The 19333-nt window shown below is 37.8% G+C and overlaps 1 protein-coding gene across 4 annotated transcripts in view; it reads left to right on the forward strand.

The window, feature by feature from the left end:
- Nucleotides 1-19333, forward strand: part of CFH (complement factor H) — a 695946-nt gene that overhangs the window by 371786 nt on the left and 304827 nt on the right. For 3 of the 4 annotated variants that reach the window (XM_088478854.1, XM_088478856.1, XM_088478857.1), the window contains one exon: nt 10077-10256. The exons of the other annotated variant lie outside the window; for it this stretch is intronic. In XM_088478854.1, coding sequence (XP_088334980.1) covers nt 10077-10256 — 180 coding nt within the window. The remainder of the gene's footprint in view (nt 1-10076; nt 10257-19333) is intronic. 4 annotated transcript variants of the gene reach the window in all.

Below are 19333 nucleotides of genomic sequence, written 5' to 3' on the forward strand. Positions count from 1 at the left end.
AGAAGGATTTTTACCTTAGACAGCTTTTGTCAGCGCTATATGTAGCAGGCTTATTGGTGAATTGGCCAAATAATTTAATAACTTTTTGTTATGCTGGGTAAAAGATGAACAGTTGGTCCTGAACTCAAACTTTTGGTCCTATTAACATTTTCCCTGGTGATTTTTCTCCTACGATCATGTTATATTAAACATATTAGTCCAGTTTAATTTTATCCAGGTAAAGATTTAGTATCCATATTTGATAAATATTGTAATATTTCCAAGCATATCCATTGTTTTATTTTTATGTAAGTGAAATTGTTTTTAATTTCATTCTATTTTGTTTTTATATAAATATTGTTTTGTTTTTTTCATTTATTTAAACATTGATGATACTATTCTTTATCCCATATTTTTGTTTTGTTACTTTTGTTGAAAGCCCATGATTGTTTTGTTTCCATATTCCTTGGGGGAAGCCATCCACCAGGAAGCACAGCAACAGCAAGGCTGACTTCTTTAAGCCAGGGTTGTCTCTAATAAACTAAAAGAATTCCAGGTTATGATAATTGGAGAGGCAGATGGAACTCTCAATTCCTACTGTGTTCATGGAACCAGGGCTTTAACATGTGGTCCACCCTGAGTACATGGACTAATTATAGAGGGATATTAGCAGTGAATTTGTGCCGATCTGATTTTGTCATAAATGTCCTAGGTATTACTTATATTAGTGGCTGTTGTGATAATATCTTCCTATGACATACAGTTTAAGGTGACAGAGTACTTTGGCAATAAGTGCAAAAGGCACATAAGCGCATGTGTTGTAGTTATGTTTGTAGGTATAAAATCCATAAAAAGAGAAAAAAATCTCCATTACTCACCCATAGAAGGATAGTATGTTTTAGATTTATAACAGGTGTGATCACTAAAGCCAAATGATTGCACTAATGAAGCACATGGTTGCCAGTATAAAAAGGGTCTCAATGGAGCTATATACCACCCTTTAAAAAAGCCCCCATTGATGGTGCAAATCTAGTCAGTGGTTATCTGTGGACCCTAGGATCAAGTCTGTGTTACCCACAAGTGTGCTGCTGTTGCCAGGAGCTCCGGAGACATAGATGTTTTACCTGTTATTGCCAGAAGGGATCCGTTCAGCAGGGTGGAGGCAGAGATACATTGCTGCCCATTGAGTACACTCTAAACTGGACAGGTATGAGCTTTCAAGAATCCCCTGTCTAAGAGTAAAGACACTCCCTTCCCCCGGACCATTTTCCCTCGACCAGTCTAGAGGGAACAAGTGGATCATGCAAAGAGGAGACCTAGTATTACCTTTGGCACAGGTCCCTATTATGAACTTGAACAGTGGTGAAATATACTAGTGAAATTCTGGCGCAAATAGTGTGTGTATCTGCCCAATCCTAAATACTAAAACCTGCCCATTCAGGAGAAAATTCAAAATGATGTGTGTATAGTCTAGTACCAGATCAAAAGCGATACAAAAAAAAAAAAACTTTATAAACATACACAATAATAAAATGAATAGAGACAAAATTTAGACCACAAGACATCATCAAATGCAAAAGTTCTGTTAGCTTGAACAATATTGGCAATGGTGGTCAATATATGTAAAAAAACACAACAACAAAGGTCCAATGTGTAGAATCGTAATAATAAAAGGCACAATTCCCTTGGTGTATATATTGGAAATGAGACAGTGAAAATTAGGTTCTCCCAGAGATAGAAAAGGTCCTCGCCACCACTGATGTATACGGTACAACGTACCGAAAACTCACTTAAAATTAAGTAGAGATGGACTAATAAAAGTATCTTTAAAACACCTCTGGTGGATGGTAGAGATGCTGGCATGACGTGTAATAGTGGGTTGGATCAGCCTGTAAAGGTATCTTTGGACAACCAAATGACGTCATGAATCTCACAGATACGTAAAGATGATACTTTTATTCCATGGTGATAATTAAATCAGATGGCTTAAAACCAATATTCAATAAAAAGTTTTTTTCATAAAAAAGTCCAAAACACATGGAACCCCAATCACAACAAAAATTGGAGTGATGGAAAAAACAAAATATGCAGTGGATGACTCCCTGTAACATGTAGCAGTAAAGGTGCGGACTTTAAAGCCTTTATCTAGAAGTCATGCATAACTCCACTTTTGATAGTGACAAAGTTCCTTAGGTGATCTAAAACTCTCTCTGCACCAACACCGTTTCAATCCTTCCTGGTTCTTTTTCATGGTGTATACAGAGAGAGATGGATCAGAATATTTATAGCACATGACAGGATGTGACATCATGAACACACAAGCACATTGTAAAACATGAGATGGATTATATTTCAATAATATCATATTAAACAGTTAAAGTAGTGTACTCCTTATTGATCGAATATATCCTTTTATATGATGCGTGTAATCGCAGCTACAACATTTTTAATAACATACTCCACAGTCGCGGGCCGGAAGTACCGCTTTTCAACTTGTCTTCCAAGCCTCGCTCTAATAGCGCGGACCGGAAGTGACGCAATATCTAGAAATGTGGACGGAAATAACCGGAAGTGTATTAGTGCCTGTTTTGCGTTCCAATTGTCCTCCAGGGCTCACACCACTAGCGCAAACCAGAAGTGACGCCCTGCGGGAATGTGGACTAATAAAAAAGACCGGAATTGTAATTGCCTGGAAGGGAGTTACAAAAAGGAAGGGGGGAGGGACAAAATCAGAAGCAAAGGAAACAATTATAAAAAAGATAATTTTTGAATCAATAAATATACAGTGATGAAAAATATAATCATTGGGTGATAAAATACCTACATTAGGGACACAGAAAAGAGCTAGGACTAAAAAGGGGAGTAGTGAAAACATTGCAGGTGAAATTAATTAATTAAGGAACCACTTGAGTTCAAAGTCTGAGTTTAAGCCAAAGGGAGTTAGAGTTCCTAATTTAAATATCCATTCAATTTCACTTCTTGCTAGGTTTCCTTCAACATCATTAGATTAGATTTTATTTGTTGTATACCTAAAAATCTTTTGATGTCTGATGTTGAACAATTATGTTTATTGTAGAAATGTTCAGACAAGGTGTGTGTATGGAGCCCCTTCTTTATGTTACGCAAATGTTCCGATAACCGTTTTCTTAGGGCTCTTCCTGTTCTACCTATATAACATAGACCACACTTACATTCAATTAGGTATACCACATTGGTTGTATGACACGTGATGAAATCCTTGATCTTGTGAATGGAATCATTTACTTTGAACTCAGTAAATTTGGATTCTCTGGAGGTGATAGTTCTACATGCAAAACACATCCCACAACGGTGGAACCCCTTAGTTCTCACCGGATTGGGAACTTCATGTGTAAGAGCACCACGTACCAGACTATTTTTAAGGTTTGAACCTCTTCTATATATAAACCTGGGTTTAGTTGGTATAATATTCCTTAAAAATGGGTCTCTCAGAAGAAGGTGCCAATGGTCCTTAATGATTTTTTTCTTGGACTTCAAAATCGGATCCAAAGTCCGCTATAAATGCATATTCAAAGCCAGATGTATTATATTTCTTGCATTTTCTTTTCAGGACATCAATTCTATTGATTTCATCTACTTCTTGTTTAGCTTTTTCCACAAATTCTCTTTTATATCCTTTAGACAAAATTTTTTTCTTCATGATTTGAGTCTGCTCTTTATAATACATAAACATGAGGGCAGAAGGAAGCGCTTGATGGTGGATGTGTCCCTAATAATGGTTATCTCAAAATAGAATATAATGTATATTGATAGTCTATCTATACGTATAGTGTAATTAGTTCATATGTTCTTGTAACTGGTCGGCAAAAACTTGTGGCTGGAACTTCGTACAAATAATGTATTGAAGTCTCTAAATAAAGTCTCAATTTAAAGGGAATGTCTATGTTGGTAATCCGGTATGCAAAAACTTGTGGCTGGATATTCAGTGCAAATGAAATGTCTTTTTAACGGCTTTATATGTAATGATGCGAGATGTTTGACAAACTAAAATGTGGCTGGGTAGGCAAAAACTTTTGGCTGGATGTTCAATAATATATTCGTCGTGCCTCCTCAATCATGGTAATCTTGCTTCCCTCAGCTCACGTCACCTCAGGAGATATGGGTGCAGTATCAGAGCGGTATTGACACTATTAGGCAGTTGATATGGTAAGTAATTGTACTTACCAGAAATGATGCATCTGCTGGTCCATCGCTACGCTGCAACTTCTCTGGTGTGAGCATGCATGTGAGTAAGGGGCATACTAGGGTATGAGTGCAGGCTGGTTAAAGTATTGATAGAGAGGCTATATTGTTTTGGCAAGTTTATTGTAGCTTAGTTACAACCTAAAAGATATTGAACAAAGCACAGGGTATAGGTAATTGGAATAAAATATCTGTTGTGGTCTCTGTCCCCTGCTCTTTAAAATGCACTTCTTCATTACAATTACGATTTAGCCTAAGAAATTGTCCCTTAGGGATCCCTCGTAGCCAATGGGATGATGTTGGCTATCAAAGGGAATAAAACTGTTGGAATCTGTTGTATGAATGGCATTATCTTTTATGTAAAGAGTTAGATCCAAAAAGTTAACCTCTGCTTGGCTGATGTCAAATGTAAGATGTATATTTAAGTGGTTGGAATTCAGTATTTCATAACAATGTTCCAATTCACTGAGGGAGCCTCTCCATATAAACAAAATGTTGTCTATATATCTATGCCAGGACACCAAGTTCGCACTCATGAGATCACCAATCAACACCGATTCATGTTCCCACCTTGACATGAACAAATTGGTGTAACTAGGTGTGAACTTGGTGCCCATGGCTGTACCAATCTTCTGGATATAATAGTCCCCTTCAAAGAAAAAATTTTTATTTTTGAGGCTAAACTGAATTCCCTCCAAAATAAAGTAAATTTTTGCAGGTGTCATATCAGTCCTCTCCAAATACCATTTGACTGCTTCTAAACCATCCCTATGACTAATAATAGTGTATAGGGAGGTAACGCTCGATGTTACCAGGAAAGCATTTTGTTCCCATTTTATCTTTCCTATTTTAACGAGGGTATCTGTCATATCTTTCAAGTAAGATTGACTCTTGACCACCAATGGTTGAAGAAAAAAATCGATAAATTCAGAGAGGTTAGTGGTTAAACCTCCTGAGCCTGATATGATAGTGCGTCCTCGAAGGGCTGTAGGATTTTTATGAATTTTGGGTAAAACATAGATGGTTGGAGTTTTTGGATTATCTATGTTCAGAAATTCACACTCCTTCTTGGTTATATTGCCATTATGAAGATGTTTATTAAGGAACTTGATGAAGTTACTTAGAATTCTGACGGTGGGATCTCCTTTTAACTTTTGATATGTTCCATCCTTATTTAATTGGGTGGATATTTCTTTTATATAATCTGTTTTATTTAATATGGCAATGCCCCCTCCCTTATCACAAGGTTTAATCACTATAGACTGGTCTTTTTTAGGGACAAAATGGCTTCTCTTTCTTTCTTACTAATATTAGATTTCCTTTTCTTGTTATTAGAAGGGTCTTGATGTTTAATTTTACCCATATCTTCTATTACTGCCCGCGTGAAGCTTTCAATCATGCAGCCCTTTATATGTGCGGGCAAAAAGTTGGATTTTTTTCTAAAATGAGTGGTGTTGTTATCCTCATTGGTGGTATCAGGACTTTCACTTTTTTTCATAGAGCAAATTTTTTTTAAAGCCATTTTTCTGGAGAATTTATGGACATCTATAAAAGTCTTGAAGGCATTATTGGATGTGGTTGGGGCAAAAAAGAGTCACTTCTGTAAAAATTTTTCTTCATCAGTCATTAGCATCCTGGAGCTTAAATTAAAAATCTTTACCTGATTAGCATTTTCTGACATATCATTAAGTAAATGTTCATTTTGGTTTCCCTTTTTCTTTCTCTTTTTCCCTTTCTTTTTGTATCCCCCTCTTTTCCCCCTCTTATTCTTTAAGATTGTGTGTTTCTGTGGATATTCTTCCGTCCTAAAAAAGGTCTGTAAGTGGTGCCGTATTCGTTGAAAGGTTGATATCTATTGTGTGTGGGAACTAGTGGTCCTCTATTCCATCTTTGTCCTATAATTGTTCCTAAAGGGTCTCCTCAGGTAACACCATCCAGGATCCTCCTCGGAATCTCTAGATGTATGGATGGGGATATCAAACCTATCTCTATTATTGGTACGGAACATGGTATCATCATACCTATCCTCTTCTATATATTCATCCGCGTCATTTTCAAAGAAATGTACTTTTTTTAATGTTTTTTGTTATTATGGGTGAACTTCTTCTCCCTTAATTGTTAGGTGGAGTTTCCATTCTCCTTATCTCTCTTTTTATTTTTAGGTTTTTTGATTCGCATAATGGTTAATCCACCATTTTTATAGAAATCATGGTCCCTTTTGCGTTTTTTCTTTTTCTTCTCTATTAGATCTTTAGTGTGTTTGTTAATTCTTATTTCTAATTCTTTATCTAAAATGACAAATTCAGGTAATTGTTCAAAGGGCTGTACTAATAACTGCATGACTTCAATTTTTTCATTAACCTCTCTCAATTTTTCCCTCCTTTCTTTTACTATCAATTGTATAAGTGAGAAAGAACAGATCTCCAATATTTTGTTCCATTCTTTTTTAAAAATTTCACTTGAATCTTGGAATTTGGGTGTTTTTTTTAAATCTTAGACCTTTGGGAATAATTTTGTCAGCCAAATATTTTTCTAAGGTAGCAATCTCCCACCATAAGGCATTTTCTTTTAATAATAGAGAGCTTAATTTATTCATTGCTGTCTCTAGGTCATCTGATGTATCAATTATCTCCACGCAGCAATCTAATTTAAATGCTTCCTTTACGTACTCTTGTCTATTATCTAGATGTTTGAACATGATGCAGCCTGAATTCAAATATAAAAATGGGATGAATATGAACAGTGGTGAAATATACTAGTGAAATTCTGGCGCAAATAGTGTGTGTATCTGCCCAATCCTAAATACTAAAACCTGCCCATTCAGGTGAAAATTCAAAATGATGTGTGTATAGTCTAGTACCAGATCAAAAGCGATACAAAAAAAAACTTTATAAACATACACAATAATAAAATGAATAGAGACGATACTTAGACAAGACATCGTCAAATGCAAAAGTTCTGTTAGCTTGATCAATATTGGCAATGGTGGTCAATACATGTAAAAAAGCACAACAACAAAGGTCCAATGTGTAGAATCGTAATAATAAAAGGCACAATTCTCTTGGTGTATATATTGGAAATGAGACGGTGAAAATTAGGTTCTCCAGAGAACTGCTTGGAGATTTATATCGGACATTTGTCCTCAATTGATTGCAACATTTATCCACGCAGACTGAAAAACTATCGTTATCATGCAAAGAAAAGAACACTTCACAAATACCACATGTTTTTTAGTGTGGTCATAGCGATCATTTGCTATTAAGGTTTTTGTTTTTTATACAATTTTATTATTATTTGGATCCTGAGTTTATATTTTTTTCAAACATATTAATTATTTTCCATATTATTGAGAGATTGATCCATATTGATCTATACAGTATTTTAGTGTTAAACGTGCTGTTTGTTGACCGATCAATGAAAAACATATTTTAATGTACATATGATAATAAATGTGTTTATATACTGTATTTTTGAAACTTATGACATGTTCTATACTAGTTCTTTTATTAATTAGCGCAAGGGTATTTTTTCTGTTGTTAGATGTATAATTGGCAATTATACAAGGTCTATATAAGTTTATGATTTAAAACATTTCTTTGAAATTATTTATAATGCCTGACTATATAAAACTATTAAGGGGGGAATTCAATTAGCCATGATAATGCGATAACTTAATGCACTTTTAGTTATCGCACCCGATGTGGGTTATTTTCGCCTTAACGCTGCTATGCACATCCATATTTTTTGTGCAATCCTATTGCAAAAGACTTATGCAGCATTCATGCGAAAATTCAATGCGGTGTTAGCTACTAAAAGTATTGGTAAATTGGGGAAATCTGCCTGTACCTCCCAAAAAAGGGTAAACTGATATATGATAACAATATAAATTGTATTAGTGGCCCTGATTAAAGGTATTTGGGGCTCGGGATTGTGTCAAATGGCTGCTATTTTGATGTTTCTAAAACAGTGAAATAATGATTGAATGCAAGTGTTTTTTTGGCAAAATAAATGTTATCATTAAATGGGGGTGCATAAAATGCCTGTAAGTATATATTTGTGTAATTTAAAGACCTTAAAAAAACCTTAAAAATACACCACTAATACTCACCTGCAATCTTAAGAACATATGTCCCACTCATATAGAACCCCCATATTGCTTTCCCACTCACATAGCACCCCAATATACCTATTGCACATCAACTGACCCATGTTCCTGCACTTTTTCACCCTAAAAATGACATGTAATTTTGCCTAATTAATCATTAAAGAGGGTGTCCCAGTGGTTCAGAACCAAGTCCTGATTAGTAAAGTAGGTGGGATGTACCTCTTTGACTCTGGAGTTCTCTTCCCTCCTTCCCTGTCTTGGTTATTTGCATGGTGTGCCTGTGTTGTCTGTTTGTTGCTGATTTGTGTTTGCAGGAAAACATTTCTTTTTAGTGGTAGTAGTATAATTCTATGATTATGAGGCAGCTTCCTCATTGTAGTAAGGTGAGGGGACTTGAGTGTGTACATGAGAAACGTTTAACTGGCCCAGTAGACGGAGGTGGCTAATCCAACTAAATTCTCATACAGTATGTGGGGATGGATATGTGCACCTCTGTCATCATCTTCCTGTTCTGCTATAAGTAAGTTAAGCAATGAATGTAAGCAACTCTTCAGTCATTCAATAATAAACTGTCAATGATTAAAATAGCTGACTATTAACTGCCTATCATTGTGTTATGTTGTTATTTAGTGGGGGAAGAAGAATTAATGTCATATGGTGGTATTTGGTATACATCAGGCTATGCAGAAGTCATAAGCCCATATGGTGTGTACGTAAAAAATGTACTGAATGCAGGCAGCTTGGTGCTGTCACAATGTACAGGTTGAGTCTCCCATATCCAAAATGCTTCGGACCAGGGGTATTTTGGATATTCAAATACTCTGTATTTTGGAATATTTGCATATCATAATGAGATATATTGAGAATGGGACCCAAATCTATACACACAATGCTTTTATGTTTTATATACACCTTATACACACAGTCTGAAGGTAATTTTATACAATATTTTCAACAATTTTGTAGCTCAAACAAAGTTCATGTAAATAAATGAAATTAATATATGTTTCATATAAACCTTATACACACATCCTGCAAGTAATTTTCTACAGTATTTTTAATAATGTTGTGCCTTAAACATAGTTTGTGTACATTGAACCATCAAAAAACAAAGCTTTCCTTATCTCAGTCATGCTAAAATAATTCCGTATTTCGGAATATTCCGTATTTCTAAATATTTGGATATGGGAGACTCAACCTGTACTGTCTGAGCACTCTCCTGTCCCAAAAAAAACTTATTTAATCTTCCAATGATAATCATAATGTTTTTAATTAGATCTCATCTGAGTATAGAACAAACTATATAAATGTAACACACTGTAAAATAAAATGTTTAGTTATATGTTGTCTATTCAGAATATCTATTTAAAGTTTTGTTTATGTGAAATGTCTGCTTTAAGTACACCATATTGGTTTTACATGCAGATAACTGCTTCACTGAAACTGGGATAGAAGTTCATCTTTCAACGTGTGGTTCAAATGACAAAGCACTGTCTACACTAGAATGCACAAAGTATAGATAAATAAATAATCAGTTGATTTTAATCCAAATGAAACTTTGCAGCATAAATGTAACATTACTGTAATTCAATGATTCCCAAGTATAATTGAGAAAGCTTATACAGCATAAAAAGAAGGACCACATATTGACAAAATTACAATAATCACAATAATATAATAATAATCTATAAGCCTCAGTACTATAGTTAAAAATATATTTCCAGATGTATCATGATATCTGTAGGTCTCACTTTATTTTTTGTTTATTCAGAAAATGCATGTACTAAAGCACCATCTATTGCAAATGGACATATAAAATTAAAAATCCAGAAGAACGAATACAAGCATGGGGAAAATGTATTATTCGATTGTATTGATGGCTATATCTTGTCTAATATTATACCAGCACAATGTATAACAGGACATTGGGAGAATGTTCCATCTTGTGATGGTAAGTATTAATGTAATAGCAGTAAATATAATATGTACACATAAAGAAAAGTTATTTTAGATGTGCCATACATGTTTAAGATACTTTAATTAGAGTGCAAATATATCCCCTCTGTAATATTTCCTATGCACTGAATTCCCTTATTATTATTGTTTCTTCTGGTTTTCTCCTGTATTTTACACCAACCACAGAGCAGTTATTTCACATGACCACATTATTCATAGACTATAAGTTCTGCATAATGCAGGATGCAAGTTGCCAAATATAGAGCATAATGCAGGATGCAAGTTACCAAATACAGAGCATAATGCAGGATGCAAGTTGCCAAATACAGAGCATAATGCCAGTCTGCTGAATAGTGAAACAACAGAGGTACTGGATGACTGTTGAGCAAGAACCTACTGTAGCACTTCTGCAATATGCCCTTTACCACTGCAAAACTGAAATTGAAAGTCATTTTGCTCATCACAATTTCTAACTAAAGATAATCACATTTTTCAAAACTGTTCTTCAGAATATTCAACTTATTCTGCATTTGGCTGCCAGAAATCATCCGCAAAATATGGGTTTAAATGTTCTGCATTGAATTCCCTCTATTAATTTTTATTCTACTTTTAATTTGCTTATCATACTAGTACCACACAACAGGGCAGCAAAATTAAAACTATCAATAACACAGCTCTACTTATAGGCAAACGTTGAACAAAATGTAGTGTGCAATGAGGGGACGCTCCTCTGTTCGCCATTTGTGATGATGTCATAATGGCAGAGAGGGGACAATGAGACATTTATCACAAACTGCATATTTAATGCAGGTATGATAAATATTTTCTCCCAAATCACAATGTGAAAATTTATATTTTAATGCACATTTACTAAAATCCTCTTACCAGGAGATTTGCTCTGATAAGAGCCTTCCTATTGAAGAGCTGGTAGCAATGTGATAGTGTATCTGATTACAGGTTTGGGTCCCCAGCAGTCGATGTGCATGCACGGCCTATGCATACATCACCAGGGGCTGATGGAGGTTCCCTCTTTGGAAAAAAATTTCAAATTAGTAGCCCATAGGTTATTATAGGGTAGTGCTATCTGGAGATGTCATTATCCTATCATGGCCAAGCTCTGGAATGCTTGTCATTCCCGTGCTTGGTAAATTCGCCAGCACAGCAGCCCCCATGGAAATCTATGAGGGATGTGGCTGATATTGAAAAATGGAGACTGCAGCAGCTATCTCCAATACCTTCTGTGGTCCCTGCATCGTACTTTCAGTGATACTTAATTTGCAGATATCCCCCAAAACTGAGTGTTTATTTGGGGAATATCCTGCAAATCTTATTTGATAAATAGGCCCTAATGTCTCATACACAGAGTTTATTGTGTGAGCCAGCCGGGTGCACTGGTTCTGGTGTTGCTCTCACATTCTTACTGGACTCCCTCATGGGAAAGCCACAAGTGTTCTCCATTTCCTCTACTCTCCCCTTTCTCCTCTCTATTCTTCACTACTAACAATGGCTGCATTGGGATACACATATTATGCTAGAGGGGTACTGTATATACTGTGCTATGAAGGACATGACTGCATATGAGGGACAACAGTGTAATCATTGAATAATATTGAGAACAGTATGATGCATTATGGGAACAGTGTGTATAAAAGGCTAATTGCACAATGGGGTTAACAGGTCTGAATATGAGAGACACTGAGGTCCCGATTCTGAGTCTGACAGATCTACTAGCATGGACACAAATGGCAAGTCATAGTGCATGCACAGAAGAGGATTTAAGCATTTTCCATATGTCTATCCTTTTCTGTGTCAGATGGAACTGGATTTCAGTGAAATAGGGGACTTAGAGGAGGGAACTGGGTGGTGACAATGACTTGTGGGAGTGTCATGGAAGTGTTGTGGGCATTATTAAAGCTCTGCGCTATTCTGAGCCATGTGTATGGGGAAGGGAATCTTCTGATGTATCTCTTGTACCTAACATGGGGCTGGTGCAAGTGCAGATACTAATGATGGAGGTTGTGATGGCCAGAGTAAATCAATGTTTAGCTCTGGTTTCCGCTTGCACATGCAGGAACCCCTAAGCCACTAAGGCTGCACATAATAAGAGGCACTGGCTGCAATTATTGAGAGACACAGGATGCACATATTAGGCGACTCCATATAGATTTTAGGAGGGCAGTTTGTTATACCTATGATTATAGAGTCTCCAGTGATATGTTGTGTGTCTCTGACACACATTCCTTGTAGCTTCCTCCTCTGGATGACTCTCCCTCAGCCACAGACCAAGACCAATAGACAGATGAGGTGGGGGAGTAGACATTCTGCTTACTCCATGCTGTACTTTCTGAGTTGTATTCCCATATGCTTTGAAACCCAAAGTGTTTAATAATTTTTCTATTGTACATCTTTGTGCTGCTGTATTTTTTTACATCCCCAGGACCATGTTTCCCAGTTCCTTATAAACTTTGGTACCTGGCTTATTTCTTATCCTTTGGCCTGCCAATTCCTAATTTCAACCCCAACGTTTCTGCTGCCTTTAGGACTATTCTACAACCTGCTTCATTCCCTACTAGTGGACCAGACCCTCTGTGATAGACAGTCCATTGAACTGGCCTTCAGCCTCTTATGCTCCATCACTAATTTTCTTCAAATTGGCTTCTCTGCTATCTGATCCCAGTCTACTTTCCTCCAGCTTCACCTTACCTCATGTTGCCCTACCTCAACACCCAAATCCAAATGCACACAGACAAATCCTCTTGCCCCAAGCCACTTCTCATATTTACTAAGACAACTATTTGTCTTATATATATTCTATATTGCCCTGATCAGACTGCTTCTATACCAACAACAAAAGACTCATTCACACAAAGCAGCTCCAATCACCACATATTGGGCCTGATTGAGAGTTGTTTATAATACAAGCACAGATGCAGAGAGCTGCAGCAATTATACACCCATTGCTGCCATCACACTGCCCTCAGTCCCCCGTTTGCAAGATAAACTGTCATCATTATCAATGACACTTACATTTGCCCAATGCAGAAGATTCATATGAATTTGGCATAATCTCTCCATATGCGTAACTAAGAACAACAAGTACTGTAAATCTGGCTACAAGTTTCTCTTTCATGTGTTTGTGTATTGTTGTCACCCAGTTGCCTCCCATTCAGAGACAGGGCTGTGATGTGTATGACTCAGAACCACTCATTTATTCATAAATATGCCTATGCAGCCTTGCTGCACATGCACAGTTGCTAAGATCACCATATATGGTCACATTCACACTTACTGTAAGTGCATCACATGCATTAATGTATGAAACAGATCAAGAATTGTGAGTAATAGAAACTGGAATGTATACTGTACTCAGAGACATTGAGAGCTCTGACGGGGCCAGGTACTGGGGGGCATGGCAAAATTCGGGAGGCATGGCCGCGCCCCCTCCCAAATAAATGTAAAAAGTTTTTTAGCATACATGCAGCTCCTGTGAGCCGATGACCACCTGTAACCTGCCCACTACCATCTCAGGGAGGTTATTACCACTAAGCAGCAGCAGCAGCTCCCTCACACTAAAGGCCCCCATACACAGTGGGGGGAATTCAATTCAACGCGGCGTTGAATAGTCGTGGGAGGGAGCTCCCACAGCTATTCAATTCACCGCAATGTTTGGGCGCGCTGAGGATCACCCCTGGGGGTGCGAAGAGAAATACGACAAAAGTGGCGGGTGCGCAGCTGTTTTTCTGCATAGCGCAGCGCTAACAGCCGTGTGCCTGGCACTTTGCTCAGAGAATGCCAGTTACTGCGCCTTAACACCCTTGTTAAGGCGCGATGACTGCGATAACCAGCATTGTCCGACCACACAGCGCACTGAATTGAATCGCTCCCGTCGCTATTCAATTCATGTTGAATTGAATCGCCCCCAGTGTGATATAACAGCCGATCCGACAGGTTGGATCGATATTGCTGCTATATCGTACCATGTGTGGGTATGATATATCAGCCAGTGCACACTCCCGTAGGGTCATACATTGCTCCTCAAGATCTTACTGCATGTTCACTTGATCTAGGGATGCGATGTACGATCCCATGCAGTGCGAGTGGAGGAGGGTAGAGCCGGCATATGGGGCAGTCGGCCACCCAATCACTCCGTGTGTGGGGACCACCTGATATGTCGGACGTTGGATCAGCCATTGAGTCGCAATGTGTATGGGGGCCTTTACTGCTCGATGAGTCACTGAGGCTGCAAAAGCAGCTGACTTGGCCCCCTGCCAGGCCCCTCTAACCAGTTCCCCCCGCCCTGAACCCTTGATTGTACCATTTTTATCAAGGGCAGAGGCATACCTGAAACACTGCTGTTTTGTTTGGTTAATATACTTTAAGCCTAATGAACACAGTGGTGTTTTCTGAATGTTTAGAGATCATCATTAAACTCTATATTACTCTAGCACCCTATCATTATCTAAATATGGAGCAGAGAGTGGCATATACTGTGTATATATATATATATATATATATATATATTAGTCCAATTACAGAACCACACACAACTTCAACATCTTGCAGGTGCTGTAGCCGCATAAATAATAAATAGATTACACTACAGCCTCAAAGGGGCAAGAAAAGATACCTGGTATCCTTGGTGATACTTACAGGACGCGGCGACCTTTGTTTAGTTCAGTGGCCCCTTCACATGTGAGCTATGTCTGTGTTTGTGGGACTTGTCACCTGCCTCCCTATTTAACAGACCTATTTTGCTCTGATTGTGCCCATGATAAAGATGGATGTCCACCGAAGCGGCCATCGGGCTCATGACTATTTCTGCATACAGTAACCAGGCGCATGATACATTTTACAGTATCCTATGCAGTGCATATGTCACCAGCAATATTATATGATCTGCTGATAGTATGGCTGTCTTTGAATACATTTGTTACTCTTTGCATTTCAAGGTGGTGAGCTGGTCTTTTTTTTGGCCCCTTTTGAGGCTGAAGTGCAATGTGTGTGTGTGTATATTATATATATATATATATATATATATATATATAAAAAATATATAAAAACCGTGTTCTTTGCGCAATCACTGATAATGTAATATCAGTGAATAAGCATCCAGCACCATTTCTTTCAAGTGTTGCTCTCCAACTTAGCCCTTCCATAAAGGCTGAATCTGTACACAAATTAGAAGAAGCGGGAGTCGCACAATAGTTAAGTATGTAATAAACACATTATACAATGCCCTGGACATGTCCAATCATTTGCAGTGCAACAAATATAATTCCCAGTAGTATACTTATGTGTGTAAGTATGTTGGGCATGTAGGCTTGTGTGTGTGTGTGTGTGTGTGTGTGTGTGTGCTTGCATGCTTGTGTATGTATGTAAAAAAAAAAAAAATATATATATATATATTTTATATATATATATATTTTATATATATATATATATATTTTATATATATACATAGAGGTAGAGTCTCCCATATCCAAAATGCTTGGGGTATTTTGGATATTGGAATATTCCGTATTTTGGAATACTTGCATACCATAATGAGATATCTTGGGAATGAGACCCAAATCTAAACACACAATGCATTTATGTATTATATACACCTTATACACAAAGCCTGTAGGTAATTTTATACAATATTTGTAATTATTTTGTGCCTTAAACAAAGCTTGTGCTAATAGAACCATCAAAAAGTAAAGGTTTCACTATCTCAGTCATGCTAAAATAATTCTGTATTTCGGAATATTACGTATTTTGGAATATTTGGATATGGGAGACTCAACCTCCGTGTGTGTGTGTGTGTATATATATATATGTATATATATATATATATATATATATATATAGGAAGCAGCACTCCTCAACATGTGCAAACACTACAATAAATACCTAAAATCCGGTGCCTTCCAGTCTGCTGCACACAAGGTGCAGAGAAATTATAATATATCCATGATGGCGGCATTCAGGAAATAAGTCAGACTCGCAAGGTGATTGACCAATGATTCAAAGCTGTATTGGGTTGTGCATTTTCGTCAGGGTGCAACTCTTGCACCCTGACGAAAATGCACGACCCAATACAGCATTGAAACGTTGGTCACTCACCTTGCGAGTCTGTATTCTTACCTCAGGGCCGCCATCATGAAATATTATATTATAGGTGCATATATATATATATATATATATATAAATATATATATATTAGCGTGGAACCCCCCTTAAAAATCCTGCATTTGCCCATATATATATATATATATTCCATAGACAATAAAACCTTACAGTTTCACATGTCCCGTTAAGGCTTCTTAGGCATGACATTTCACAAAAACTACTGAATTTCTGACACTCAAACTCCAAAAAGCAATGAAATTATGATCATTAAGGCTGCCGCGTTAATGGACGTGTTCCTTGCGTAATACAGATATGGTATGCCATGACACCATGTGGTTAACTGCAGATTCAGCACTCTCACAGAGTGAGATTGCTGTCACTCACAAAATGGTGGAGCTTCTAATTCACAACTAAAATCACATAAAATAGGCCTGTTTTGTACGTACAGTATTATTAACCTCAACATTTATTTCCAGTCAATTTTGACCACCTCACAGCTCACTATAATGTTTTCATCCAGTTTAGGCCCAAGGTAGCTGGCTGACTAAGCTAAGTGGCAGCAGTGGGTGGCACAAACACGTGGAAGTTCAACTTCCACACATGTCATTCAGTGCCCACAATCTTCCCATTCAGTCACCACAATAATCGCACTGGGTTTCAACATCCTTCTAACTCAATACATCCATCTCACTCATTATACACATTCAGCTTCCTAATTGCTAAAACTATCATACTCTGTCTATACATGTACATTAATTTTGCCTCCATGCTGCTATAACTTCCCCAATCCCTTCAGCTGTGTGTTCTCCCAACTGTACTAGTCTGCATGCCCTCATCCACACCAATATGTCTTTCCCCCTCATCTCTGTCACTCTTTCTTCCTCCATCTGCACCACTCTGTCCCCCCCAACCATGCTACTCTGTCTTCCCTCCCATATGCACCAATCTGTCTTCCCCAATCCCTATTCTTGTGTGTTCTCCCATTGTGCTAGTCTGTATTCCTCATCCACACCAATCTGTCTTTACCCATCGGCGCTGCTCTATCTTCCCGCATCCATGCTACCCTGAATTCCCCATTCATGTTGCTCTGTTCTCCCAAACCATGCCACTCTGTCTCCCCCCCATGTGCACCACTGTTTTCAACCCATCTGCATCACTTTGGCTCGCCCCCATCTGTACTGATTAATCTTTCCCTCTGCACACTTTTCTGTCTGCCCCGTCCACAATGCCCTGCCTTCTCCCCCATCCACCATACTCTTATCTCATCCGCTCTATATTCTGCTCAGACCTCAGTTGCATAGACTGCATGTGTATATTCCAATGAGCACACAATTCTGTGAATTAACAGCTCGACCATTTTGTGAGTGGCAGAAATTCAGTAGGTTTTGTGAAATTTCATGCCTAATAAGCCTTAATGTGACATGTGAAACCATAAGGTTTTTTGTCTATGGAATTTCATTGCTTTTTTAACTTTATTTATCTTTTAACTAAGAAAGAGGAGAGAGAGGGAAAGAGAAAGTGAGGGGGAGAGAGAGATGAGAGAGAAGGAGGAGAGAAGTGAGAGAGAGATAAGAGAGAGAGGAGGGTGATAGAGAGATGGTGGATGAGAGATGAGGGGGGGTGGAAGAGAGAGACAGATGAGAGGGTGGAGGTGAGAGAGAGCAGAGGTGAGATGAGAGAGATGGGGTGAAAGAGAGAGATGGGGTGAGAGAGAGAGATGGGATGAGAGAGATGGGGATGAGAGAGATGGGGATGAGAGAGGGGGTGGATGAAATGAGGGAGAGGGGGTGAGATAGAGGATTGAGAGAGGGGGTGAGAGAAAATAGAGAGAGACGCAGAGATGTTAAATTATATATCATAAAATGACATGTCCAAGTCAAAGGTTTAGATTGTATTCTTGAAGTTATGTTTACCAATGTATCATTTAAAAATGTAATAAGATAACTTGGGGGCGATTCAATTCAGCTCCATGCTGAATAGCCCCTGGAAGGAGTTACTGAGCTATTCAATTGATTCCGCTGTTAAATCCAACTAGAACCACTTAAGTCAGAGAATGCCAGTTACCGCGCCTTAAACTAGGTGCTTAGTCACGGTAACCAGCATTCTCCAACTTAAGTTCCAGCTACGAGGCAGCTCAAGCGATGATGTCAGCGTGGAATGTTTGCAGCACAGTTCTGTCAGATACAGAAAGAGACTCGTCTCTAACAATATAGGGCCTGACTTACAGTTAAATGTAACAAAGTGACTTTAACAAACATGCAAAAATGTATTTCTACACCAACATGTCTACAGCTTTATTTTCAGTTGCATACTTCTTATGATATGTGCAGCTGTAAATTTGGTGGATAGATATGTTGGGCGCAAAGCTGCGGTCCCCCTCATTACTATCTCAAATTGAAACACCCCCTAACTGCGTGGCTTAAAGATTTGTGTAGTTGAAAATCAGACACAGCGTGGTTGACTTGTGTATTCATACACTTGCTTTACTAGACTTAAAGTGCATACACACGTAACAATGCTAGTAACCAAAGATTTTCGTTAAAGAATTTTGTTCAGATTTTCCCTTGAAAAAGTGAACGAAAATCGTTTATAAAAATCATTGGTTACTAAATTAATGAACGATTTTGTGAACGATTTTGTGAACGATTTTATGAACAATGAACGATTTTTTAATCATGCATACAGTGAATTGATATCAACATGAATGATTTTCTGAACAAAAATCATTTGTTGGACAGTCAGAATGGATGATGAACTACAAACTACAAACGGGAGCGCGTGTGACCGATTTTCATTCATCGTTCACCTTAAAAATATGATTGATTTTATAAATGATTGAATGATAACGACGTTGTTATAGTTAAACCGCTCACAAAATCGTTACGTGTGTACGCGCCTTAATACATGACGCTTCTCTCAAAGCGCGAGTCAATACAAAAACAACCGCAGTGGGATATATTT

This window comes from Taudactylus pleione, unplaced genomic scaffold, assembly GCF_031769625.1.
Source record: "Taudactylus pleione unplaced genomic scaffold, aTauple2 ptg000223l, whole genome shotgun sequence".
Lineage (NCBI taxonomy): Eukaryota > Metazoa > Chordata > Amphibia > Anura > Myobatrachidae > Taudactylus > Taudactylus pleione.